General features: G+C 40.4%; 1 protein-coding gene across 2 annotated transcripts in view; it reads left to right on the top strand.

Annotated features, from left to right (window-relative positions):
• Nucleotides 1-27106, top strand: part of LOC126354714 (diuretic hormone receptor-like) — a 1166839-nt gene that overhangs the window by 961543 nt on the left and 178190 nt on the right. For both annotated transcript variants that reach the window (XM_050004564.1, XM_050004563.1), the window contains exon 8: nucleotides 10099-10192. In XM_050004564.1, the coding sequence (XP_049860521.1) occupies nucleotides 10099-10192 (94 nt within the window). The remainder of the gene's footprint in view (nucleotides 1-10098; nucleotides 10193-27106) is intronic.

Genomic DNA, 27106 nt, shown 5'->3' with positions numbered 1-27106 from the left:
TTGGATTTTTAGCTATTGAGTAACGACAATTTCTGCTTGCATAGTCTGTTTTTATCCATTCTGAATATATGTCCTAAAAACTGTAGTCTTCTCTTCCTCACTATATCATTTAGTTTTTAAGTTTCCAAGAATAGCTCTCTGTTTGGTCTTAACATGTATTCATCATTATCTTTTCTTTTAGCGCCCAGTATTTTCCTTCACATTCTTCTTTCTACGTTTTCTGGTTTCTCAAGATATCCATTTCTTGTTAGTTTAAGTGTTTCTGCTGCATACAGAGCTTCAGGTCTAGCCAATGTTTAGCCGTGTCTTAATTTCGTGTTCCAGGACAAGATGTTTTTGTTATAAACGTTTATGGTCATATGAATCACTCTTTCCATTTTGTGCACTCTAGTTTCTATAGCTGTCTTTCCTTTTCCATTGTGTGTAATCCACTCTCCTAGGTATTTAATGGAATCTGTTTTGTATATTGAATTGTTGTCAACTGCAATATTTTGAGAAGAATCACAGATTTTAGTCATGAACTTCGTTTTTTCAAAGGACAATTGTAGTCCTACTTTGACTGCTTGTTTTTTCAGTTCTCTTATTTGTTCTTGGACATTATCTATCGAATCTGTAATCAATGCCATGTCATCTGCGAAGGCTAAACAGTCGACCGTGACCTTGTTTGGATTTCTTCCTAGTTGAATCCCTTTCTTCATTCTCGAACTACCTTGTCTAACACACAATTGAAGAGCAGAGATGACAAACTATCTCCCTGTCGGACACCAGACTTAATTTCAAATAATTTTGAAAGCTCTTCCCTAAATTTTACTTTCGATTTTGTATTTGTCAAAGTTGCTTTAATTATTTCAGTTGTCTTAGTATCAAGTCCCAATTCTTTTAAGATATCAAGCAGTGTATTTCTGTCAATTGAATCATAGGCTTTTTTTTAAATCTACAAAAGTAATTACATATTCCAAGTTTCTGATTTTCCTCATTTCCATGATCTTCATTAAGTTTATTGTTTTGCACATGACCTTCCCTTCCTAACACTCTCCCAGTTGTCTGTCAAGTTTTTTTTCTGCTTTTTTTACAAATGCCATATACAAGATCTTATAGGAGATTCCCCTTTAATTGCTAGGGTCTGTTTCCTTCCATTTTTTACATAATGGATGTATTGGTGCATAAGTACATTCTGGTGGTAAACTGTGTGTTGTCCAGATTTCATGAGTACTTCTGATAGTCATAGTATCTTGTTGACACTACATTACTTCCATGGTTCAGGAACCATATTAACCTCTCCAGACGCTTTTTTATTTTTAAAGTCTTTTATGATTTCTTTTATTTCTTCTATGGTTGGCGGCTTTGAGTCCAGTGGTGTTGGATTTACAATATCGAAATAAAATTTTTCTTTCTATGGGTCACAGTTATGTAGTTCTTCAAAGTATCTGGCAAGTATTCTAGAGTTCACTGTGCTATTATATACAGTTTTCTGGGTTTTTGGGTCCATGAAAAACAGACTAGGTGGAGGTTATTCCTGTAAGCAACTTTTGAAAGTTTTCTAAAAGTTCCTAGCATTGTTTGAAGTTAGAGTCTATTGATGCTGTTTGGGATTTCATGTACTGTACTTTGATCTTCCTAAGGCCTACACTACTGACTAATTCTCATTATTTGATGCACTTTAAAGTATGTGTTACTCATTGCAGAAAACATGTAGAAATATATAGATACACTGTTTCTTTGTAACGAAACGAAGGCTAGCAATTCGTCAACTAAACTCATTTCAAACAGTTTAATTTTGTTTGTGGTGACATGAACTTTTTATGATACAGATCGCGAACAGTCCGGAGACGCCTAAACCTCTGTTTCCTTCTTCCCTTCCTTTATAACAACTGAAATGCCGACACTAGGTAATGGAGGACCAGCGCCTCTTTCCTCATTGTCTGTAAGTCCTTAACATTCAGTGTTGTTTTATGTAGATGCTAAGCTATGGTAGACGAAAAATTATCTAACCTGGGCGTTAACAAAATAAAATTGCGACTCTCATATTTATTCCTTATTTTTTTATGGTATTGTCTGTGACATGAATGTTACTTGCAGTGCTCTCTAATATTTTAAGGTCATAATACCAGTCCCTCGTAAAACATACTTTTGAGGTTATCCAGTCATATAAACCATATTTTATTTAAGTAATAACATGTAAGAAATGAAAGTGTTGTCTGTAAAGAGAACTGTAGATGTTGTTGTTGTAGTCTTAAGTCCTGAGACTGGTTTGATGCAGTTCTCCATGCTACCATATTCTGTGCAAGCTCCTTGATCTCCTAGTACTTACTGCAACCTACATCCTTCTGAATCTGCTTAGTGTATTCATCTCTTGGTCTCCCTCTACGACTTTTTACCCTCCACGCTGCCCTCCAGTGCTAAATTTGTGATCCCTTGATGCCTCAGAACATGTCCTACTAACTGCTCCCTTCTTTTTGTCAAGTTGTGCCACAAACCAATTCTAATCAATACTTCATCATTAGTTATGTGATCTACCCATCTAATCTTCAGCATTCTTCTGTAGCACCACATTTCGAAAGCTTCTATTCTCTTCTTGTCCAAACTATCTATCGTCCATGTTTCACTTCCATACATGGCTACACTCCATACAAATACTTTCAGAAATGACTTCCTGACAGTTAAATCTATACTCGATGTTAACAAATTTCTCTTCTTCAGAAACGCTTTCCTTGCCATTTCCAGTCTACATTTTATATCTTCTCTGCTTCCACCATCATCACTTATTTTGCTCCCCAAATAGCAAACTCCTTTACTACTTTAAGTGTCTCATTTACTACTCTAATTCCCTCAGCGTCACCCGACATAAATCGACTACATTCCATTATCCTCGTTTTCCTTTTGTTGATGTTCATCTTACATCCTTCTTTCAAGACACTATCCATTTCGTTCAACTGCTCTTCCAAGTCCTCTGCTGCCTCTGACAGAATTACAATGTCATCGGCGAACCTCAATGTTTTTATTTCTTCTCCATGGATATTAATACTTACTCCGAATTTTTCCTTTGTTTCCTTTACTGCTTGCTCAATACACAGATTGAATAACATCAGGCAGAGGCTAAAACCCTGTCTCACTCGCTTCCCAACCACTGTTTGCCTTTCATGTCCCTTGACTCTTATAACTGCCATCTGGTTTTTGTACAAATTATAAATAGCCTTTCGCTCCCTATATTTTACCCCTGCCACCTTTAGAATTGGAAAGAGGCTATTCCAGTCAACATTGTCAAAAGCTTTCTCTAAGTCTAGAAATGCTACAATCGAAGGTTTGCCTTTCCTTAATCTTTCTTATAAGATAAGTCTTAAGGTCAGTATTGGCTCACGCGTTCCAATATTTCTACGGAATCCAAACTGTTCTTCCCCGAGGTCGGCATCTGCTAGTTTTTCCATTCGTTTGTAAAGAATTCGTGTTAGTATTTTGCAGCTGTGACTTATTAAACTGATAGTTCGGTAATTTTCACATCTGTCAACATCTGCTTTCTTTGAGATTGGAATTATTATATTCTTCTTGAAGTCTGAGGGTATTTCGCCTGTTTCATACATCTTGCTCACCAGGTGGTAGAGTTTTGTCAGGATTGGCCCTCCCAAGGCTTTCAGTAATTCTAATGGTATATTGTCTACTCCCGGGGCCTTGTTTTGACTCGGTCTTTCAGTACTCTTTCAATCTCTTCACGCAGTATCGTATCTCCCATTTCATCTTCATCTGCATCATCTTCCATTTCCATAATGTTGTCCTCAAGTACATAGCCCTTGTATAGACCCTATATATACTCTTTCCACCTTTCTGCTTGCCCTTCTTTGCTTAAAACTGCGTTTCCATCTTAGTTCTTGATATTCACACAAGTGGTTCTCTTTTTTCCAAAGGTCTCTAATTTTCCTGTAGGCAGTATCTATCTTACCCCGAGTGAGATAAGCCTCTACATCCTTACATGTGTCCTCTAGCCACCCCAGCTTAGCCATTTTGCAATTCCTGTCGATCTCATTTTTGAGACGTTTGTATTCTTTTTTGCCTGTTACATTTACTGTACATACAGGATCAAAATAAATATTTATCGTCATATTGCTCATTTACCGACGATTACAAGAAGATAAAAACAAACACATGTACAGACATATGTCTTTTCACCATTACCTACTGCTTCCTGTTTGTTTAAATTTGAGGTCATTGTAGCGTTTCCGCCACTGAAATGAATTTCATATCACTCTTCACTCACATAAGCCCATTTCAGAAAAGCTTTAATTTCTCATAAATATATCATTTCGCAGTTTTAAAACATTTTTCACAGCCAATATCATTTGGGTAAAGTTTAATATATGCGATTTCATCACGTATAGATCATGATCTACAAAATCCACGGGCGCGTTATATGTAATTAGTGTATCTGCTCTATGAGCTAACAGTCTGCTATTCAGTTGCTGATTTGCTCTGTAGTCTCTCCTTGTGTGAGTAATAAACGAATAACAAGTTAGAGGACTGCACATCTCTACTGTATGCTGCGATTAACGTAGCGGATTTACCTGAATAATTCACAAGTTTTTACTCAATCACTGATGAGTCCTATTGACATGATGTTAAATCCTAATCTTACATCTTCGTTTTGTACTAATTTTGAAAAAAATTACAAATTTAAAATAATCTTAATCAGTGTTAGTTTTTGGTTGCAAAGACCACAGCAAATTGTACTTTATCCATGTACACGTTTGTTTCCGTCATACGTGGGCGATAAGTATATTATTTTCTGAAGTAACATGTGTATAAACTGCTATTCTCACTTAGAATTCCTGTAATTGTGTGAAAACTAATTAATATTTCATCCTTATTTAATCAAAATTTGTAACATGTGTTTCAAAACGCTCTGCAGCAGCAAACTTTTCTACAACTTCAAATAAAATAATGAATGCTACGTAGTCCGTGTAGTGATTAACAGTGTCTGACGATCCCGGCTCATACATAGACACTATTCAATTCACTAACTACTTGACATCTCAGTAAAACCCTGTGAAACTACAGAAATGGAATATAATAAATTTTAACAAATTAATAATATTCTCTACATTATCTTTTGTGTTGTAGTAATTTAATAGCTTTGCAGAGAAATTAGGATTGTTTATGGTCTCAAAATGTGTCTATTTCTCTTTATCTTTTCTCAAATCACCGCGTCAAAAATGCTCGCTGAGCTTCTGGAGCTTGTTCATGGCGTTATCCGACGTTGATCTTTCTATTACTCTCACCAGATAATTGCTCATTTCCAGCCTGTATGGTAAACTACCACAGGAGAGGTGACCCTGAGAAAAGGACTCAGCAACCAACGAAACGTTAATTCTCTGAAAGATGGGCCGTGGAATGTCAGAAACTTGAACTTGACATGGAAGTTAGAAAATCTGAAAAGGGAAATGCTAGGATTCAATACAGATACAGTGGGACTCAGTGCAGAAGACAAAGATTTCTGGTCCCAAGGGTGTGGGATAAAACCAACAAGAAGAGAAAATGGTATAATTGGGGTCGGATTCGTTATCAATAGGAAGATAGGGCAGCGAATGAGTTGCTTTAAACAGTTCAGTGACAGGGTTCTTCTCATCTGAACTGACATCAAACCAGCGCCGACAACAGACCTTCATGTACACATGAGAACGTTGCAAGTGGAAGATGAAGATATAGATAAAGTAGGTGCAGATATTGAACAGGTCATTCAGCACCTAAGGGGAGATGAAGATCTAAGAGTTATGGGAGAATGGAAAACTTCTGTAGGGGAAAGAGTAGAAGAAAGAGTTACAGGAAAATATGAGCTCGGCAGTAAGACGTAGAAAGCAGAAAGACTAACAGAGTTATACAGCAACATTCATGTATTACCACCTAATTCTCTTTTCAAGTATATCAGGAGGGGGGGGGGGGTGGTATACTTTGAATCGGAAACACTGCAATTAGATTACGTCAGGGAGAGATTCCGAAATTGGGTATTGGCTTGTATGACATATCCAGGAGCATATCCAGACAAACATCGCGATTTAGTAATGATGAAGTTTAAGAGCCTAGCCAGGGAGAATCAATGCACCAAGATGTGTGAAGTGGAAGTACTAAGGAATAAAGAGACACCGTTGAAGTTATCTGAGGCTATAGATAATGCTATGATTAATAGCTCATTGGGAAGACCGGTGGAAAGAAATAGACATCTCTAAAAAGGGCAATCGCAGAGACTGGCAAGAAAAACGTAGGTACAAGGAAAGTATAGAAAACATCAACAACAGAGGAAACACTTCAGTTGATAGACGAAAGAAGGAAATACAAAAATTTTGAAGGAAATTCAGGAATAGAAAAATACAAGTCATTTAGGAATGAAAGAAGTAGGAGGAGCAAGGAAGTTAAGGCGAAGCGGCTGCGTGAAAAGTGTACGGAGATCTGAAAATAAATTGTTATGGGAAAGACTGACACAACATACCGAAAATTCAAGATAACCATGGATGAAATTAAATATAAGGTCGGTATTATTACCAGTGTAAGGAAATTCCACTGTTAAATGCAAAAGAATGATCGGGTAGGTGAACAGAGTACATTATAGGCGTCTGCGACGGGGAGAATAGGTGTGATGATGTAAGAGTGGACAGGAGTCAACAGGGAAGAGAGTATTATAGTCTGAATCTGTAAGGGCTTTGGACGACTTCAGATCGAATAAGGCAGAAGCGATCGATAACATTCTATCGGAAGTTCTAAAATCATGGGGGGGGGGGGGGGGGGAGTGGCAACAAAACAACTATTCACGTTGGTCTGTAGAACTTACGAGACTGGGGATATGTGTTATGACTTCCGCAAAAATTCCTTCCACACAATTCCGAAGGCAGCAAGGGCAGACGAGGGTGAGAATCAGCATACAATCAGATTAACAGCTCTTGTATGGAAAATGTTGACAAGAATAACGCACAGAGGAATGGAAAAGGGGACTGAGGATGTGTTAGATGACGGTCAGTTTGGGATTCTGAAAGGTAGAGGCACTAGATAGGCAGTTCTGATGCTGTAGATGATAATGGAAGCAACACTGAAGAAAGATTAAAACCCGCACATCGCTCACAGGATTTGTCAACCTGGAAACAGCATTCGGTAATGTCAATTAATGCAAGATGTTCGCAATTCTAAAATAAATAAGCGTAAGCTACAAGGAAAGACGGGTAATATACAATATGTACAAGCACCAAGAGGGAACGTTAAGGCTGGAAGACCAAGATTGAAGCCCTCGGATTAAAAAGGTTGTAAGGCACGAGAGTAGCCTTTCGACCCTACTCTTCAATCTGTACATCGAGGAAGCAGCGAAGGAAATAAGAGAAAGGTTCAAGAGTGTAATTAAATCTCAGGGTGATTGGATATCAGTGATAGGATTCACTGATACCATTGCAATGTTTGAAAAAAAAAGAATATTACAAGGATCTGTTGAACGGAATGAACGGTCTAATGAATAGAGAATATGGATTTAGGGTCAACTGAAGGAAGACCAAAGTAATGACAAGTAGTAGAAATGAGAACAATGAGAAAACATGAGAATTGGGGACCATGAAGCACACGGAGTTAAGGAATTCTGCCATCTAGGCAGCAAAATAACCCATGATAGAGCAAGATGGATATAAAAAGCCGACTATGTTACTCGTATGAGTACCACACCACGATCGCCGTTGCGTTAGTAATAGGATTGCAATTATCTGTGAAACGAAAATAGCAGTCATGCAGGATCTGTGTGACCCAATGGAGCACAGCCTCTGAGCCTCTCCCCCAGCAGTTCCGTACTTCGAGGTCCACAACATAGTACGGCAGGCGACGGCGATTCAGCCCCACTTGCACTAGGTGACACCTCGCTACGACAGTTTTGTTCCTGACTCATCCTTGTGAAGCACTGTGATATATCGACTCTGTTTCCTGCTCTATTAACTTATAATGAGTCTTTGCACGTCTGCAGCAATACAAGTGAAGTTAAACTTCTGCTTACTATGGGAACTTGACCACTAATCTCTGCTCCTGTCCAACTTTTCCACAACGTCACTGGCCCACGACTCTGCAGCCCACATCCCCCTACCACTGCGTGCGAAGTCACACAAAACGAAGACTAGCACTGCCAAAAACGACATTCCTTGTCAACAGAAGTCTACTAGTACCAAACACACGACTTAATTTCAGGAAAAAAATTGGGAATGTGAGTTTTGAGCACAGCATTGAATGGTAGTGAAACATGGACTGTGGATAAATCGGATCACAAGAGAATCTAAGTCTTTAAGATGTGGTGCTACTGACGAAAGGTGAAATTTACACGACTGGCTATTAAAATTCCTATACCAAGAAGAAATACAGATGATAAACGGATATTCACTGGACAAATATATTACGCTATAATTGACATGTGATTACATTTTCACCCAATTTGGGTGCATAGATCCTCAGAAATCAGTACCCAGAACAACCACCCCTGGCCGTAATAACGGCCTTGATACGCCTGGGCGTTGAGTCAAACAGAGCTTTGATGTCGTGCACTGGTACAACTGCCCCTGCAGCTTCAACACGATACCACAGTTCATCAAGAGTAGTGATTGCTGTATTGTGACGAGCCAGTTGCTCGGCCACCATTGACCAGACGTTTTCAGTTGGTGAGAGATCTGGAGAATTTCCTGCCCAGGGCAGCAGTCCTACATTTTCTGTATCCAGAAATGCCTGCACAGGACCTGCAACTTGCGGTCGTGCATTATCCTGCTGAAATGTAGGGTTTCGCAGGGATTGAATGGAGGGTAGAGCCACGGGTCGTAACACATCTGAAATGTAACGTCCACTGTTCAAAGTGACGCCAATGCGAACAAGAGGTGACCCAGACGTGTAACCAATGGCACCCTATACCATAACGCCGGGTGATACGCCAGTATGGCGATGACGAATACACGCTTTCATTCTGCGTACACAGTGATGTCGCCAAACCCGGATGCGACCATCATGATGCTGTAAACAGAACCTGGATTCATCTGAAAAAATGACGTTTTGCCTTTCGTGCAACCAGGTTCGTCGTTGAGTACATCATCGCAAGCGCTCCTGTCTGTGATGCAGCGTCAAGGGTAACCGCAGCCATGGTCTCCGAGCTGATAATCCATGCTGCTGCAAACGTCGTCGAACTGTTCGTGCAGATGGTTGTTGGCTTGAAAACGTCCCCACCTGTTGACTCAGGGATCGAGGCGTGGCTGCTCGGTCCGTTACAGCCATGCGGATAAGATGCCTGTCATCTCGAATGCTAGAGATACGAGGCCGTTGGGATCCAGCACGGCGTTCCGTATTACCCTCCTGAACCCACCACTTCCATAATCTGCTAACAGTCATTGGATCTCGACCAACGAGAGCAGCAATGTCACGATACGATAAACCGCAATCGCGGTAGTCTACAATCCGACCTTCATCAAAGTCGGAAACGTAATGGTACGCATTTCGCCTCCTTACACGAGGCATCACAACAACGTTTCACCAGGCAATGCTGGTCAACTGCTGTTTGTGTATGAGAAATAGGTTGGAAACTTTCTCCATGCCAGCACGTTATAGGTGTCACCACCGGCGCCAGCCTTGTGTGATTGCTCTGAAAAGCTAATCATTTGCATATCACAGCATCTTCTTCCTGTCGATTAAATGTCGCGCCTGTAGCACGTCATCTTCGTGGTGTAGCAATTTTAATGGCCAGCAGTGTAGGTGGAATCACAAGGACTGAGGAGGTTCTGTGCAGAACCGGAGAGGAACGTAATATGTGGAAAACACTGACAGGAAGACATCTTTAAAGACATCAGAGAATACCTTCCATGGTACTATAGGCAGTCTTAGAGGATAAAAACTGTATCAGAAGACACAGATTGATCTCTACACGATATGTTATGTTATTTCCTCATTTATTTCGTGTTTATGACTTGTGGTGTTTTCCCATCTGCATAAGGGCCATTTAGTCAAAGGATCAAGTCATTTGTTGGTTCCACGTAAATTAGCGTTAATCATATGTATCAAACGTTTCACTTAATAGTGTGTCCTTTTTCTTCCTTGTCTAAAACGAGCCGCTTTTTCCAGGTGCTCGTGCAGACAGATGCCTCTTCGTGCGTCATTCTGATGCTGCTACTGCACTACTTCCACCTCACAAATTTCTTTTGGATGTTCGTTGAGGGTAAGTATTTGTCTACAAGGGAAGAATAGCTTCTCCTCCCGCTATTTACGTATATACTCACACGGCACTGTTTCTATTACGCAATATGAATCGATCATGTTACCAAATGTTTCATACCATTTCGTAGCCAAAACTGAAACATGCATTACTAAAAGAAAGAAGAGTTATCCTTTTAATTAAACTAAATTAGGTTCTTACCTACAAAATATTGAAATTAAGTCCGCTTTACAGTTTGTAAATTATTTTTACGCTCTGTGGGTTGTGGCTGTTTTAAATTCGATTCTTTAAATGGAGATAATAAAGTGGGGCTGTGTATCTAACAATGAAATCACTGCCCATGGAAACAACGATAAAGGGATTCCTTATCTGCGAAATTAAAACAGGATCTCAATTCGCTCAATTGATTCCATGAAAATACAAAAGAAACGGTTTAAAAATCATCGACAGAACTAACCTAATGCCTTGTCAAACTGGCACAAGGGACCTGGAATATGATTAAAACGAACGCATATCTTGATACACAACTATATTCTCGTAATTCTTACCGTGATTGTGAAAGGTTACTGTATAGACGTAGAAAGTGCATCTACACTTCGGACTAAAGGCGTGTCGAACCTCTATCTCCAAGCGAGTCTTCAATGTGCAGATTCAAATTAGTGTAAATCCTTAAAAATGATTCCTCTTTCCCCTCTGTTTGCCTTGCGGTTTCGAATGGATCTGACCATACGCTAGCTGCAAGGGGCGACAGAAGTGGCTTCAAAAGTCAGTCATTTGCTCTGAACTAACAACTTACGTCTTTGTCTAATTTAGCCAGATGAGAGGCTCTCACTGCCCAAGCGAAGTTTGCCCAATGTGGCGCCTGGCTGAGGAATCTACAAGATGTGCTGCCCGGCTGAAGAGACGCTGCAGTGTGAAGTGACTTTCAGCAGACTGCTTGCGACAAAGAACACTCGTTTCTCTTCGTTTTTCTGACCTTACATTATTTTGTTTGGCTGAACATTTAATATTCTGAGTGCCTACGCAAGTCGTCTGAAAAGGCGCTCGTCTACTTCACTTACTTTCATTCCTGGTGACTAACTAATTACGAACGACGTTACACTTGTAACTGCGAAAGTGTACCCTGTTCCCTTCCTCTCAGTGTCTACGTACACACGCCAGCCACTAAGGGTGGACTTCTGCAAGCACAACTGTGCTTCTTACACAAACTTGTAAATTGCTTAGATTAAGCAGTAGTGGCTGTTTATTTCGTTTCCTTAAACATTCCCATTCTTCGCAATGCAACATGATGACAGCGTCTCACAGTCTTGAAAATTACTCTAAACCTGTTGTTCCCATTCAGTTCTACAAAAAGTGCTCTCAACACCCTCTGTATTTCGGCAAATTTTGATGGCATTCAGAACAGTCCACAATAGCTGGTCTTCCGGGACTCAGCCGAAACAGCACGTACCCCGCGACCACGCAGCTCGCTAAAACAGTCACCATCGTCCCCGTAAAGACTGGAGAAACACTCTTCTTTGTGACTTTTATTGCATTCCGTAACACGCCGCCTTAGTTATAAGCATTGTCAGGTCTGACCACCAGGGGAGGGAGCTCTTCTCCGAACCTGCCAGTCGCAAGCCGCTTTCATATAGGCTTCTTATTTAGGTGTACATGCAAAGCAATACAAGAAATTGTTACGTATACTGTCAAGTAATAGCAGTCGTTGGTACCAATTCATATCTTATTTCTCACTGGGAATTAATTTATTCCGATTTGATTCGTCTTCTTATTTTGAATTTTACATCAGGTGCGGGGCAATTTAAGAAATAACGTTTCATAACATCGACGTTTCTGCTCTTTTTAAATTTATGCACATGGGCTCCGAACCTGCTACAGCATAAGTGCATCAAAGAAATTTGACCTAATGTGGCACTGTGACTGTCTGCTCATACGTGGCACAGTTTGGAGAAAGATAGGATATGGCCAAGAGTACACAAGGTCAATATATCCCTTACCAATCTGATAAGCTATTACACCCTCTTCCCCTTGTTGGCCTAATGTGTGAACATTTTACTAACCCTTTTAATGAAAAAAAAATCATGGCTGTGTTATCCACTTCATCGAATTAAATTATCATTTTTCAGATGTTCAAAATCTTCCGAGGTGCCCCCAAGGGGGGATACAATGCTTCCCCAAATGAGGACATTGTGTTCAAGTGGGAGCAGTATAAGTCGATAAGTGAAAATATTTTATATAATTTTGTTTCACCAAAATACATAAATTACGCAAAGCTTACTTAATGATTATATACATAAACTAGTATTTTACACTTGTGCAGAATGATAATCAAAGAAACAATTAGTTTCTATCCAGACATAAGTGAATGTTACATTTTACACAGGAAAGTTTGGTTTCTCCCTTGCAACCCGCTTTATTGCACCTGTCAAGTGTTTGTCAATGATCACTGGAAAATGCCCACCGTTGTCCAAACGAACTTCAGATTCTGGAAGAACTTCCACATTCGCTCGTTTTGAAGTGCTTAGACTCTCACTAGTGGATGCCCCTTTTTCCTGCCAGATGGCTAATCTATTTTTGTCAGTACTTTGGCCAAACTTGTTCTAAAGTGAAGCAAATCAACGGTCTTATTTTTAGAAACGCATAATTCTGGTGCTAAGGGAATCTCCAGAGACTATAATAAAAAATGTTACCTCAAAATGAAGAACTCATAGAAAAAGTACATCTTAGTAGCCCAGATGAAAGAGAGGCTGAATTCATAATACGTCAATTTTGAGGTGGGCACACGGCCGCACAGATTTTTTCAGCGCCTAAGTGATCGAATATGTTTCAGGTTGAAAACCTGCTATACATCGTCGAAAATGGCTGCCGAAAACGTGTTCGGTTTCAACAACAGCTAAATGCTTTTGGTGCAAAGCCAGCTAAATGCCCACTAGGCGTAGCCGTTGCCCTGCCGTTCCCGGATGCAAAGCGCGTGAACAGACTTCAGACTTACCAATCTGGACATTAAAATCTACCTCTCATTCTGCTACGAGGAGAATGGATATTTTTCTTGTTCAGCTTTAGGCTGGCTGCGCTGTAACATATTCGTAAGCGACAATAACATTCTAGCTGCCAATGCATTGTCGTTTGGATGGGAAAGTGTTACATGATTTTCTCAGTGCCACTTATCATGCAGTTAGCGAGCTTTGCGTTTAGGGAGCTCAACTCACAATATACCGTATGACATAAAACGTCTAACACTACCTCCGTCATTGTCCTCTTGTTCAAAATTTTTGCCAAGATCATCGGATAGATCGTCAGTTTCAGATGAATTAAGCAGCTTTATAACTTCTTCTGTAAGTGGCCGCCGTCTATATTGCTTACGGGGCATTGTGAAATATCCGTAAGATGACAGAAAGGACAGCTAAATAATGTCCTAAATTTCTATGCTGTTACAACCTTTCAATCACAATGTCCTCATCTACAAACATGTATGATGTTATAAACATATCACTTACCTTTCGTTCTGAAAGACTCCTTTAGTTTTTGTTGTGGTTGGCAGGAGAGCCAACACCGTGTTACTAGAGGAGGCCGAAAGGCACGCGATTTAGCTCACGCAGGCTGGCGTGAGGTCTGGAACAGGAAAAGGAAATTAGAATTTAGAAATAACGGACGTAGCTGGTGGAATACTTAGCTTTAATCCATTAATGATGAACGTCGCTCTTGACGGTACATAATTCACAATATCCATAGTAACTGGTAATGGCGCCTTGCTAGGTCGTAGCGAATGACGTAGCTGAAGGCTATGCTAAACTATCTTCTCGGCAAATGAGAACGTAAGTAGGCAGGGAACCATCGCTAGCAAAGTCGGCTGTACAACTTGGGCGAGTGCTAGGAAGTCTCTCTAGACCTGCCGTGTGGCGGCGCTCGGTCTGCAATCACTGATAGTGGCGACACACGGGTCCGACGTATACTAACGGACCGCGGCCGATTTAAAGGCTACCACCTAGCAAGTGTGGTGTCTGGCGGTGACACCACAGTTTTTACCTTCAAAAATGCGCCTTTCTACTCATAAATAAATTTATTTACCTGAACTCAGAAGGTATTAACCGGCTGGTGGGAGGTACAAAGATTACTGTGAAGCGTCCATGTGACTGTGCACATTCAATTTTCTTCTGTGGTACCACATATTGACAGGAGATGTCGACATTGTTCTCAAATAAATTCTCTGCTTGTGACAATATGATAACAACAATCACAAATGGTAAAAATTAACGAATTACAATATACTCAGCATTTATTTAGTATGTCCTTATAAGAGGACGCCATGACCGAAAGGGTTCGACATAGACGCATCTAGTGAGCCATCTAACAGCTCATTCACTCTTCTTTTAAAATTAACATTGGTTTCTACTCTTGGCTTGACTCTGATTCGCCCTGGATGACTCCATGAAATAAATGTATTACTGATGTTCTAACTCATTCATTTACTGATGACTTAGACACACTGATGCTTTTTCATATTTCAAAAATCAACTAATCATTTATCCCCACTTTAAAAAAATTTCATTAATTTAAGTAACTTACACTTGTGCAAACGTATATACTTTGAGATACGGCTAACAGAGTAAAACGCTTCAAAGTACATTATTATGAATACGTGCGTAAAACTCAAGATATTTAGGGCAATGCACTTGGCACAACGCAATGTAATACTTAAGTTCACAAAAAATGCAAAAGTCAATATCTCATACAGAAATCATACTTGTGTCACCGTGCGTAAAAATGGTGTACACACCTGCATACAGTGATGCAATTGGTGTAGTTAAACAGCAAGTAAATATTAACACAGCACTGAAAGATTTCAGAATTACAATATACGTGTATTGTCCATACCAGATGATTTTTAAACAAATTAAAACAACAAAATGTTATAGATATGTTAATAAAATTCATACCAATAGTAAACGTCAGTCTCTTATTAGAAAAAACGTTGCACACACAGTACATTAGATTGTTCTCGAAAGACAAGAATACAGTTTATTTTCATAGGTTTGAGACACAAAAGAAGTTCGTCGCATGGATGGGCACATTTACTGCGTAGGTACGAGACGAATAAGATTGTTTTTTATGTTTATGGTTGATGGTAACGAGTATAGTTTGTTGTGCCATTTTGACAATATGACTAGGAGCCGAACAGTTTGAAATGCAAGATTGTTCTCAACTTTCAGTTTCTTCCTGTTGTGTCTGTAGTGCACAAATATGAAGTCATACGTTCTGGGTTCACAATACTGGTGACCATAATATGTTTTACGAAGGGTTTAAATCTTAGAAATTTTGACGGCTTTCACGTCATTTTTCAGGGACAGGTGTAGAAGCAAAATCGAAATAATGTCTCTTTTTGCCTGGATAACATAGCATGAAACTTGAGTAATTAATGTCTCTTCACTCGCCCAAAATTGTGCACCGTGGTTAGTAATCACTCAAGAAGGGGTCAACGATCTCCCCCCAAGGTCGAAAAATGTTACACTCCAGCAGACCACCCACTAGATCCTACAGTGGAGTTAAAAGTGAGTGTTCTTTGCGCACAACATCATGGGAATCGTAAGTACGATTTCGATTATTTCGTTGTTCATTGTGCATCAAAACGCAGTACATCTTCCCCATGGGTAACATGTAGTGATTCATTCTCAGACCCCCATACGACATTTTGCATGGGTAACAGCACTTTGTCTTGCATTAGTGCCGTAGAGAGGCGGTGAAGCTTTACCGGAATTCCATTAGGACGTCCGCTTACGAGGAGAGCTCCTTCAACAGGAAGCGGGCAGGAAATGACTGTTTTGTCCACAATGAAGTATAGCACGTCGGGTGGTCCGTGATTAAACCACGCCACACGCCTCAGCTGGTCAAGACGCTGTGCGAGTTTCTCTTTCAACTGGGAATGTGGCTACAGCTGGAACATAGAGCATCGTTTACTTGCTCCAACTCTCTCGTCCTGTCTACCATCTACAGCTCTGTAGTGGTTCCTACCAAAGTGTGTAACTGGTGTGACCCCAGACAGTTAATATCACAAATTCGTATAATACTGATTCAGTCTTCATAAAATACAAACATTTTCCGCTCTAATTGCCCTTCCTTGAATACTAAAATGTTTGAAATTTCCTCTTTCTTAAATTCGATTATTTTATCCAGTTTTATAATATATTACTGTTAATTCTTAAATGGATTTCTGTTCCTTCAAATATCTTTATATTTTAATTCGCGCCGATTCCTTTACACATTATTACTATAATGCACTGTTGAATGTTCACCCTCTTCAAGATTGATATATACATTTTATTTACTTCGTGGTCGTTAATTTGTACTCACGATCCTAGAGCAAAATAGTTTTGGAAGTATTTCTTTGTTATTTGCCTAACAGAAGTTTTCTCAGTATTATATTGGTTGGGAGCTCATTTGCGTTGTAAGTTAGTGGTTAATTTTGCTCGTGATCACTTCTTGTCCACGTACGTTACCCGTTACACCAGAGATCTCTATCGATACTACCTGTTGTGTCATAATTACCTGTCACGCAAATCTACTGGTGCCATCTTACATACTTTATCCATTTTCTGTTCTCTTCATTCGCCGTTTTTCCTCCATTAAGTCCATTCATCTTATGAATTTTTTTATCTCTCATACTGTAGCTCTTCTAAATGGTGGCAATCAATAACCCGAAACATAAACACAAGCGCAGAGCAGTTCTCATCTCATACACGAAAATTTGGAATAGTTCTTCCTTTTACTACAATGATTTCTTACCTCATCATACCTTACCCTTAATGGCCTCTTGCTCAGTGCTCCCTAAATACCACCTCAACCAATACGCGCGTCTTCATCGGCCCAACTACAGCCAATGATCTGTTTCACTGCTTTTCAATTCCTCCTTCACTATCTTCTTGACTTCTTCTGATGACACATGGACTTGTTCCATGTTAAAATCTTTTTTTTTTGGGCTCTCGTTTTTTCTGCTTTTATATGTAATTACTTTAGGTTAGTATTGCAGTTGTTTACAGCAGGTCTATGACTGGATGTATTGTCCCTGTTCATTTCTTATTCGTCTCTTTCTCCAAATATGTTGACAATCGATGATTTCCATCTTATTTGCGGCTTCGTGGAGTTTCAAGTGCTACGATGTTGTGACGCACAGTTTTCTGTACACAGTAATGTCCACAAAATACGTAAAGTGATTTCCTATTTACATATCGACTCTTCCGTGATCGTACTGAAACTTTGTTGCCCAAAGTAGGCTTCATCTCCCTCATCGTCCCTTTCTGATTTTCCTTTCTCTTCTCTGCTTCTGCCATTCTCCTCTCCAATGCTAGTTTTACAATCCGCTGGTGGTGTTTATATCTAACAGACGGATAGTCTACAGTTTCTCTTACCTGTGTTCAGTACTTTTCTTTATCTAATCTTTCTCATATCTCACTACACAATTTTTGTTTACTTTGACTCCATTAAGTTACCTGAAATTCCCAACTCGCATTTATTACGTAGTTATTTCCATCGAACTGTTATCCCAGAGATCATCTCTGCAGTCTCTATGTCTTAACCCTTTGCTGTTCTTCCATTTCTTCTGTGTCACTACCAGATCACATTAGACCATTTTCCAACACCTGAAAAGCACTCATCCCCTTTCATGTACTCTTGCTCGTCTGGTGTGTTTAACAGAACCTCAACAAGTCCTCTCAAGCTAAACATTGGATAATCCTATCACGTTGCGTCAAACATATTTTGTCTCTTCCGCTTCTGATCCGCTCGTACTCACGTCTTCGTTATCTTCGTCGTATTCTAAATGATCTTCTTCCTACAAAATTTCTGCGTGGCAGACTGGAGTCACGTTTTCTAATGGCTTTTTATTTGCTAGACTGTGTTGACACCGGCGAGTTTCTACTCCAACGCTCTCTCTTAGAGACTGTGCTTTGTTTCTGATTACCTTACATTTCATTAGACTGGAAGGACATGGCGGAGCTCCCTCCCCAGCCCTCTCTAACGCAGACCGTGGTCTATTTCTAATGACATTACATCTGACTAGACGTTAAAACCTAATTTCCCGTCCAGAGTTTCTTGAAATATATGGAATAACTAAAGAAATTCATGCGAGTCCATACAGGACTTGCACGTGTAGCTATATAGGGTGCCTCAGCAAGTTTTCTCATTTTTGGGGATATGTTAATAACGGCCATTTGAAGCTGAGGGTCTAGTAAAATCTCTTTTGCTGCAAGCTCTTTGCTTTCCATATTTTGAGACGTCGTTGTATGGACTAAAACAATAAAAAAATCAGTATACATCTGCTCTAAAGTGCATACCTTAAGGGCTGTGGAGACTTGTTTGACATCGGCACTGCGAAATATCTACTTTTACCATATTTTTGGCCGTAGATTTTCCAGTAGAATGTATTTCATGCACTATTCTCAAAATGAAGTGCTCGTAGCTATGAAGGAATGCATTTTAGATAAAGCCCATGTATAATACATCTTATAACTTCGATTGTTTATATCGCTGCATTTGAACTATTCCTCCTAGTCCGCCACGTAGGCACAAACGCTTAACTCTACTTCGCTTAAGTTACAGAGTACTGTGGGAAGCGGAAGCCCGTAAGCAGAAGGGGAGAGCTGGATGAAGGGGGAGAGACACGTGGAAAGGAGAAGGTGTTGACGAGAAACAGGGCTGATTCCAGGAAAACGGTCAAACGCGAGGCACAGCTGATCGGTCTCATTATAGCTGAATTTTTACGAAATTCCCATGTGTTGAAAGTTTACGTTGACGTTAACTCTGAGCCACCGTCTTCATTAAATGTATGGAGAATTTATCTAAGCCATTAAGTCCCTAAATAAGGTTAACCACATGAACTTCAAAGAGTGCGGGATACTGAATCACAAGCGTGTAAAAAAAAAAAAAAAAATAAGAGTCCTAGTTGCCTCGAAGTATGAGTAGAGATGGTGAGGTTATGCTGAGTACGGAAAATGAAACGTTGTACGAATAATTGTTAAAGGAATAAAATCCTGTTCCATTTTTCACTTAGCGTAATATTAACGGAGGTATTCTGTGGTTCACAAACAAGCAGTCGAAGAAAGAACAAAAGTAATTCGTACAAAAATTATCACAGCATAAAGACTTCGTGAAGCAGCTTCGCTGTACGTTAATCGCAGAATACGTCAATGTTTTAATAGCAAACCAAGCGGAAGACAGTCGTAAATTTGTATGTACTGTATATCCTCGCGGATGTGTGAAGTCTTTGTTCAGGGAGTGTCCTCTAACAAATGCGGCAATTTCTCCTTCTAGATATGAGCCATGTATTGTCAAAAAGAACAACGAATCAACGAGTTCCAAGTGAGGGTGCTTGTACCGTCTGTTACAGTCACAGGCCGTTTGTGTAGGTCGTTCCAATAAAAACACTTCGGCGTTAATTATTGACTGAAACATTGGCCAAATAAAACAGAGTACAACAGTAATTTTTGTCTACAGACCATCTTTCCATATGTATTGGGAAACTACACCGTGTTTTTAACCGCACAAATGGCCTCAGTGTTCGTGAAACATCTACACCCAATCACAAGGAACACTGAGTGTCGAGAAAGGAACACATGCCAACTTTATTTTCATTGCATGGGCTGTGACGTTCTTTGAATGCCCACTTTTTTATGTATCTGTGAATTTAAGTAGGCTGAAAATTCCCAACTACATTGACTGCCAAAGAGATTGGGAAGTATGATGGCTATCCTAGTCACCTGAGAGGAGGAGGGAGAGCAGGGGAGGGGGACAGAGAGAGAGAGAGAGAGAGAGAGAGGTGAAGGAAGGAAGAAATATCATAGTTAAACGCCCCGTCAACGGCGAGGTCATTAGAGATCAAACACATGCTATAATTACGTAATAAAATGGAAGAAAACCGGTTGTGTAATTTTCAAAGCTACCATCTCGGCATTTCCGTCGAGCGATTCGAGGAAAGCACGAAAAATCCCAAATCTGGTTGGCCTGACGTGGTTTAGAGCTCCCGTTCTTCTGAATAAGAGTTCCGTGTACTACCCTCGGCTCTACCTCTGACTGTGGTAGATAGCAGCAGAAATGGCAGTGGTAAATGGGATTAGTGTGTTGTGTGACCATGGAATTTTCTGTATACCTAGCGGCATCTGTAACCTCGAGAAATTTTAAAAGTCGTGGACGATATGTCTGTTTGACGCGGGATCGTGAAAACTTCCTAACGGTATGTTATCCCATTAAACCAAAACAATGCGTGAGTGCTCATTTGGTCTAACACAAAACTGTGTTTCACCACGAGGTCCGTCGTCAGTAGCCCGTGAACAGCTGTCCACGAAACTGAGAAGAAATGTTTGCCAAGCATACGAACAAAGTACGCACAAGATTTTTGTACTGAGCCCTGTAAATAAACTCATCCTCTGAAGGAAACTTTATCGACTGCCATTCCGTATTATCCCGAGCGGTTCTAGGCGCTACAGTCTGGAACCGTGCGACCACTGCGGTCGCAGGTTCGAATCCTGCCTCGGGCATGGATGTGTGTGATGTCCTTAGGTTAGGTAGGTTTAAGTAGTTCTAAGTTGTAGGGGACCGATGACCTCAGAAGTTAAGTCCCATAGTGCTCAGAGCCATTTGAACCATTTTTTCCCGTCTTATCTTCACATTGGAAGAAGGAACTGACTTTCCCAATGGAAAGCACAAAAGTGAATTTACCACTACCACTTCTCAGCCATCAGAATTTCTGATGTCTTGATTTTCGTATACATCAACAATCACCGCCTCGCAAATGACTGACAACGGCTTTTGCATTATTTTAATTAGTTTCGCTTCAGTTATATGTCGTAACTATCGTTAACGAAAAGTAAAAGAAATTGCTCCAGTACGACAGGAACTCAATTGGCTATTCACGTCTTTTCTGTCTCCTGTGGGAAGAAAACTTAAGTCTGATGTGTTATGTACATTCAAAAATTTTAGATCCCCGTGAACTGCACAAGAAGTCAAAATGTCGTTATTCATTATGGACGTCTGTCTCGTCATGCACTGGTATGTGAAACTTTAGTAAAAGAAAGTAACTTTCATATGATTTGTCGCTGCCAAGAGAGACAATTCGGAAAATCCTGTACTACACTTAGAATAAACAGCTACTACACAGTGTGTAACAAGACGGTGTGGCTAGACTTTCAATATATCTCCCCTCACACAGAGAAATAAAATGTGTTACGCCGGTCGCGGTGGTATCGCGGTTCTAGGCGCGCAGTCCGGAACCGTTCGACTGCTACGGTCGCAGGTTCGAATCCTGCCTCGGGCATGGATGTGTGTGATGTCCTTAGGTTAGTTAGGTTTAAGTAGTTCTAAGTTCTAGGGGACTAATGATCACAGCATAGTGCTCAGAGCCATTTGAATTTTTCAAAATGTGTTACATGGACATGGATCCAGAAGAGCTATAGTTCCATCACAAATTTGATCTTCTACTTCTTTTCATAAACTCACCAGTCGTGGAAAACACGCAAAAGCAGAACGTCCCGGCTTTATATGGAGCACCCTATTACACAAAATATTCAACATGCCCTCTTGGCTACGTTTTGTTAGACTGTACAATAATTTCTAATTCTTAGGTTCACTGCCAGAGTTAGTTGTTCCAATTGAACAAAGCTAATGTTGATTTGTCACTCACTTTAATGCCTTTTTGTTGACATGCGACTAGCTTCATTACTCCGTTGGCATCAGACAAGTAGCATCAATTGTTTAGTGCTGGAAGTATACAGTCATATGCTTAGCTGGCAGATGCCCATTTGCTCTTACGACTATCAGGTATTAATGGTCGTGGAATCAACGTTTGCGTGGAGAGAGTTTTCCAGAACGACAGCGCCCCAACAGGAGGAAGTTCGAGACAGTTGACCGCTGTCTTGGAGAGCATGGGACGTTTAAGCCAAGTACTCGCGACTGCGGAAGGACTCAGCTGGAGAGGAACTCAAGTTGACGATAACCTTAGTGTCAACACAAGACAAAGCAGCAACAGATAATCTTGTCCACATGGTTGCAGAGTGCTATGTAAGAACCTAATGCATCCGTACCATGTGCAGCGTGAACATGCAGCTGATTTTCCTGACCTGGTACACTTCAGCGAATGGTTCATTTAACGATATATCCCCACCTCCTTAATGTAAATTTGTTGTTCACTGATGAAACTTAACTTCAGAGTAGATGAGTGATGAACTGTTCAGGAAGTGGAAATAAAGTATCTCAGAAATCTTGTCCAAATAATAACATATATTTTTTTAGTCCTCAGTCTTCTGACTGCTTTGATGCTGAACGCCACGAATCCTCTCCTGTGATAACCTCCTCATCTCAGAGTAGCACTTGCAACCCACGTCCTCAATTATTTGCTGGGTGTACCCCAATCTCTGTCTTCCTCTACAGTTTTTACCCTCTACAGCTCCCACTAGTATCATGGAAGTCATTCCCTCATGTCTTAACAGATGTCCTATCATCCTGTCCCTTCTCCTTATCAGTGTTTTCACATATTCATTTACTCTCTTATTCTGCGTAGAACCTCCTCATTCCTTACCTTATCATTCCACCCAATTCTCAACATTCGTCTGTAGCACCACATCTCAAATGCTTCGATTGTCTTCTGTTTTCCCACAGTCTATGTTTCACTATCCTACAATGCTGTACCACAGACGTACAGTCTCAGAAATTTCTTCTCCAAGGAAAGGTTGATATATGATATTAGTAGACTTCTGTTGGCCAGGAATGCCCTTTTTGCCATTGCTAGTCTGCTTTTGACGTCCGCCTTGCTCCGCCCATCATTGGTTACTTTGCTGCCTAGGTAGCAGAATTCTTTAACTTTATCTACTTTGTGAACATTAATCCTGACGCTAATTTTCTTGCTGTACTCATTTCTACTACTTCTCATTACCTTTCGTGTTTCTTCGATTTTTCCTCAGTCCGTACTGTGTACTCATTAGACCATTCCGTTCAGAAGATCATGTAATTCTTCTTCACTTTCACTCAGGATAGCAATGTCATCGGTCAATCGTATCATTGATATCCTTTCACCTTGAATTTTAGTTCCACTCCTGAACCTTTCTTTTATTTCCATCATTGCTTCCTCGATGTACAGATTTAACAGATGGGGAGAAAGACTACATCCTTGTGTTACGCCCTTTTTAATACCAGCACTTCGCTCTTGATCGTCCACTCTTATTATTCCCTCTTGGCTGTTGAACATATTGTATATGACCCTTTTGTCCTTATAGCTTATCCATACTTTTTTCAAAATTTCGAACATCTTGAATCATTTTAAAATGTCGAACGCTTTTTCCAGGTCGACAAATACTATGAACGTGTCTTGATTTGATTTTTCTTTAGTCTTGCTTCCATTATTAGCCGCAACGTCAGAATTGCTACTCTCGTGCCTTTACCTTCCCTAAAGCCAAACTGATTGTCATCTAGCGCATCTTCAATTTTCTTTTCCATTCTTCTATATAATATTCTTGCAAGCAACTTGGATACATGAGCTTTTAAGCTGATTGTGCGATAATTCTCGCACTAGTCAGCTCTTGCCGTCTTCGGAATTGTGTAGATGGTGCTTCTCCGATAGTCAGATGGTGTGTCGGCTGATTCATACATTTTACACACCAACGTGAATAATATTTTTGTTGCTGCTTCCCCAAATGATTATAGAAATTCTGATGGAATGTTATCTACCCCTTCTGCCTTGTTTCATCTTAAGTTCTCCAAAGCTCTTTTAAATTCTGATTCTAGTACTGTGGAAGGGGTCAGGCATATCCAACACCTTCCATGAAAACCCTGACTGATAAGCAAATCCAGTAGTATGTCACATAGCTCAGAATAAATCGTGACATTAAATTAACCACAGTACTAAGAGTAACGAGTGAGCAAATGGAATACCACAGACTTACACAAGAATGCCTAAATGCATGTCATACCTTCCCACCGTGAGACAGACGCAGATCCGAGGGGAGAAACAAGAACAGAAGCCGGGAGCAGAACCGTAGTAAGCTGAAGGCCCTACGATAAGGGACAGACACCCACGTCACCAGCTAACCGCTAGGTCCCCCCTCCCAGCCCATGTTAAAAGCTAGAGCTCTCCATAAAAACAGTATAGATCTTAAGATAACACAAAAAGGGCCACACCACACGAAAGTTTTAGCGTGAGACCTTTTCGCGTCTCTGTTACGTTAGGACCACCCCCCAGCCCATGTTAAAAGATAGAGCCCTCCAGAAGAACAGTATAGATCTTACGATAAGACTAAAAGGGACCACACCGGCTGCAAGTTTTAGCGTGAGACTTTTTCACGTCTCTGTTACGTTGCAAACTTTAAAAAACATTGCCCCACCACGGAAAGTACAACGTTTCTCATTGGACATACAGAATTTTTGTAGGCAGAGCTTAAGGTTAACATTGAGACCCCGATTGGTCAGATGAAAACACAGCCAGATAGTTTTTTTTTTTAAACCAACTTCGGTAAAAGGTAGTAAGGAGAAGTTAGGAGAGAGTTGCTTCCCAGACAGAGAGGTGAGCGGAGCTGTGCTGCCCGCCGCCCCCTGACGAACACCGACAAGGTAATGAACGCACACGATGCCGCATGACAGCGCATAAAGCTTCACTCAGAACTGCAGGAGTCTCATCTGTTACACCCCCTTTTTGCGAAATACTTGTGTCGATCGAAAATTAAAGCTCATGGTGTTCGCATTTGCCACTTGAAGTAAAATTCTGAAACGCAATGATTTTTCTGTTATATAATTATTGAGAAGCCACATCAGCCACTGTAATTTACGACAAGTTAGATAAGTAATTAAAGTAAATTGAGGGTCCCTGTAGACCATTTTGATAGTTTTCTCTCTTGTGAAACTTAATTTAAACCTAGATTGTAGATGTGATATGGCATAGGTCATCCTTCGATCCATTGTAGAACTTGGAAACTCATTCAGGGAATATTCGTTCACATCTTTGTTGAACGCAGTTGGTTTTTACCATCCTGTATTAAAACGTTTCCTTTTATCAATAGTGCAATTTATAAAGAATGTTTCGTGAGTAGAATAAAATTTCCAATGGTAAACTTAACTGCTTTTTCGACGTTTTTTTCCAGCTAACTGAAAATAGGAAAGCCTTGAACCCCTTCCACTAAAATTTAGTTAGTATTAAGATCCATTTACAGGGAGTGCAGTGGAGCTGACGCTGAAATCATTAAGTATTTGGTTATATCATCGCTAGTCTCACTGAACTCTTCTGAATTCTACATGTCATGTGTGGTCTGACGTTTCCTTCCCAGCAACAGGTCCCAGGTTCAAACTAGTTAATTCCCTACAAAACACCCTTAGAGCGTCGTTGCGCGAAAATGGTAGGGAGACACGATATAGAACAAACAGACACAACGCAGAATGTTAGAACTCGATCCCCTATCTCCTCTAAATCGACTACTTTTTCTTCTTCTATCACATAAGAGCAGTATTACTCCTCATAGAGTCTCTGAATACATTCTGCCCATCTATCCTCTCTCGCCCCTGCATTTAACAGTGGAATTCCCGTTTTACTCTTAATGTTATCACCCTTCCTTTTAATGTCACCGAAGGTTGTTTTGGCTTTCCTGTATGCTGAATCTGTCCTTCCGACAGTCATTACTTTTCCGATGTCTTCACATTTGTCCTGCAGCCATTTCGTCTTAGCTTCCCTGCACTTCCAATTTATTTCATTCCTCAGCGAGTTGTATTTCTGTATTCCTGAGTTTCCCGGAACATTTTTATACTTCCTCCTTTCATCGATCAATTGAAGTACCTCTTCTGTCACCCATAGTTTCTTCGCAGGTACCCTCTTTGTACCTATGTTTCCTTTCCCAACTTCCATGATGGCACTGTTTAGAGCTGTCCATTCCTCTTCAACTGTACTGCGTACTGAGATATTCCTTATTGGTGTTTCTGTAGCCTTAGAGAACTTCGACCGTATCTCGTCATTGCTTAGTACTTCCGTGTCCTACTTCTTCGCGTATTGATTCTTCCTGACTAATGTCCTACAGTTCGGCCTGTTCTTCATTACTGCTATATTGTGATCTGAGTCTATATCTGCTCCTGGGTTCGCCTTACAATCCAGTATTTGATTTCTGAATCTCTGTCTGACTATGATGTAGTCTGACTGAAATCTTCCCGTATCACCCGTCCTTTTCCAAGTATACCTCCTCCTCTTGTGAGTCCTGAGCACAATATTCACTATTACAAGCTGAAACTTGTTACAGACCTCAGTTAGCGTTTCTCCTCTCTCATTCCTTGAACCAAACCCGAATTCTCCTGTTACCTTTCCTGCTACTACTTCCACTACAACTGTATTCTATGCCACTATGGCTATCAGATTTTCATCCACCTTTACATACTGTATTACCCTTTCTTTATCCTCATACACTTTTTTTATTTCTTCATCTTCAGTTTCCTACGTCGCTATGTATACCTCAACTATCGTTGTTGGTGTTGGTTTGCTGTCGATTTTGATAAGAACATCCCTGTCACTGAAATGTTCACAGCAACACACTCTCCACCCTGCCCTCCTATTCATAATGAATCCAACTCCCGTTATATCATTTTCTGGTGCTTGTGGTGTTACCCTATACTCATGTGACCTGAAATCCTTGTCTTTTTTCCACTTCACTGATTCGCACTATATTTAGATTGAGCCACTGCATTTCCCTTTTCAGTATTCTGGTTTCCCTACCACGTTCAAGCTTCTAACATTCCACGCCCCGACTAGTAGAATGTTATCCTTTTGTTGATTACATAATTTTTTCTCTTGGTGACCTCCCCCTTGGCAGTCCCATCCCGGAGATTCGATTGGAGGACTATTCCGGAACCTTTTGCCACTGGAGAGATCACCATGACACTTCTTCAATTACAGGCCAGATGTCCTGT

The sequence above is a fragment of the Schistocerca gregaria genome, chromosome 3 (genome assembly GCF_023897955.1).
Source record: "Schistocerca gregaria isolate iqSchGreg1 chromosome 3, iqSchGreg1.2, whole genome shotgun sequence".
Classification (NCBI taxonomy): domain Eukaryota; kingdom Metazoa; phylum Arthropoda; class Insecta; order Orthoptera; family Acrididae; genus Schistocerca; species Schistocerca gregaria.
Note: the sequence above shows the minus strand (reverse complement) of the source record. Positions and strands in the feature narration are given on the sequence as shown.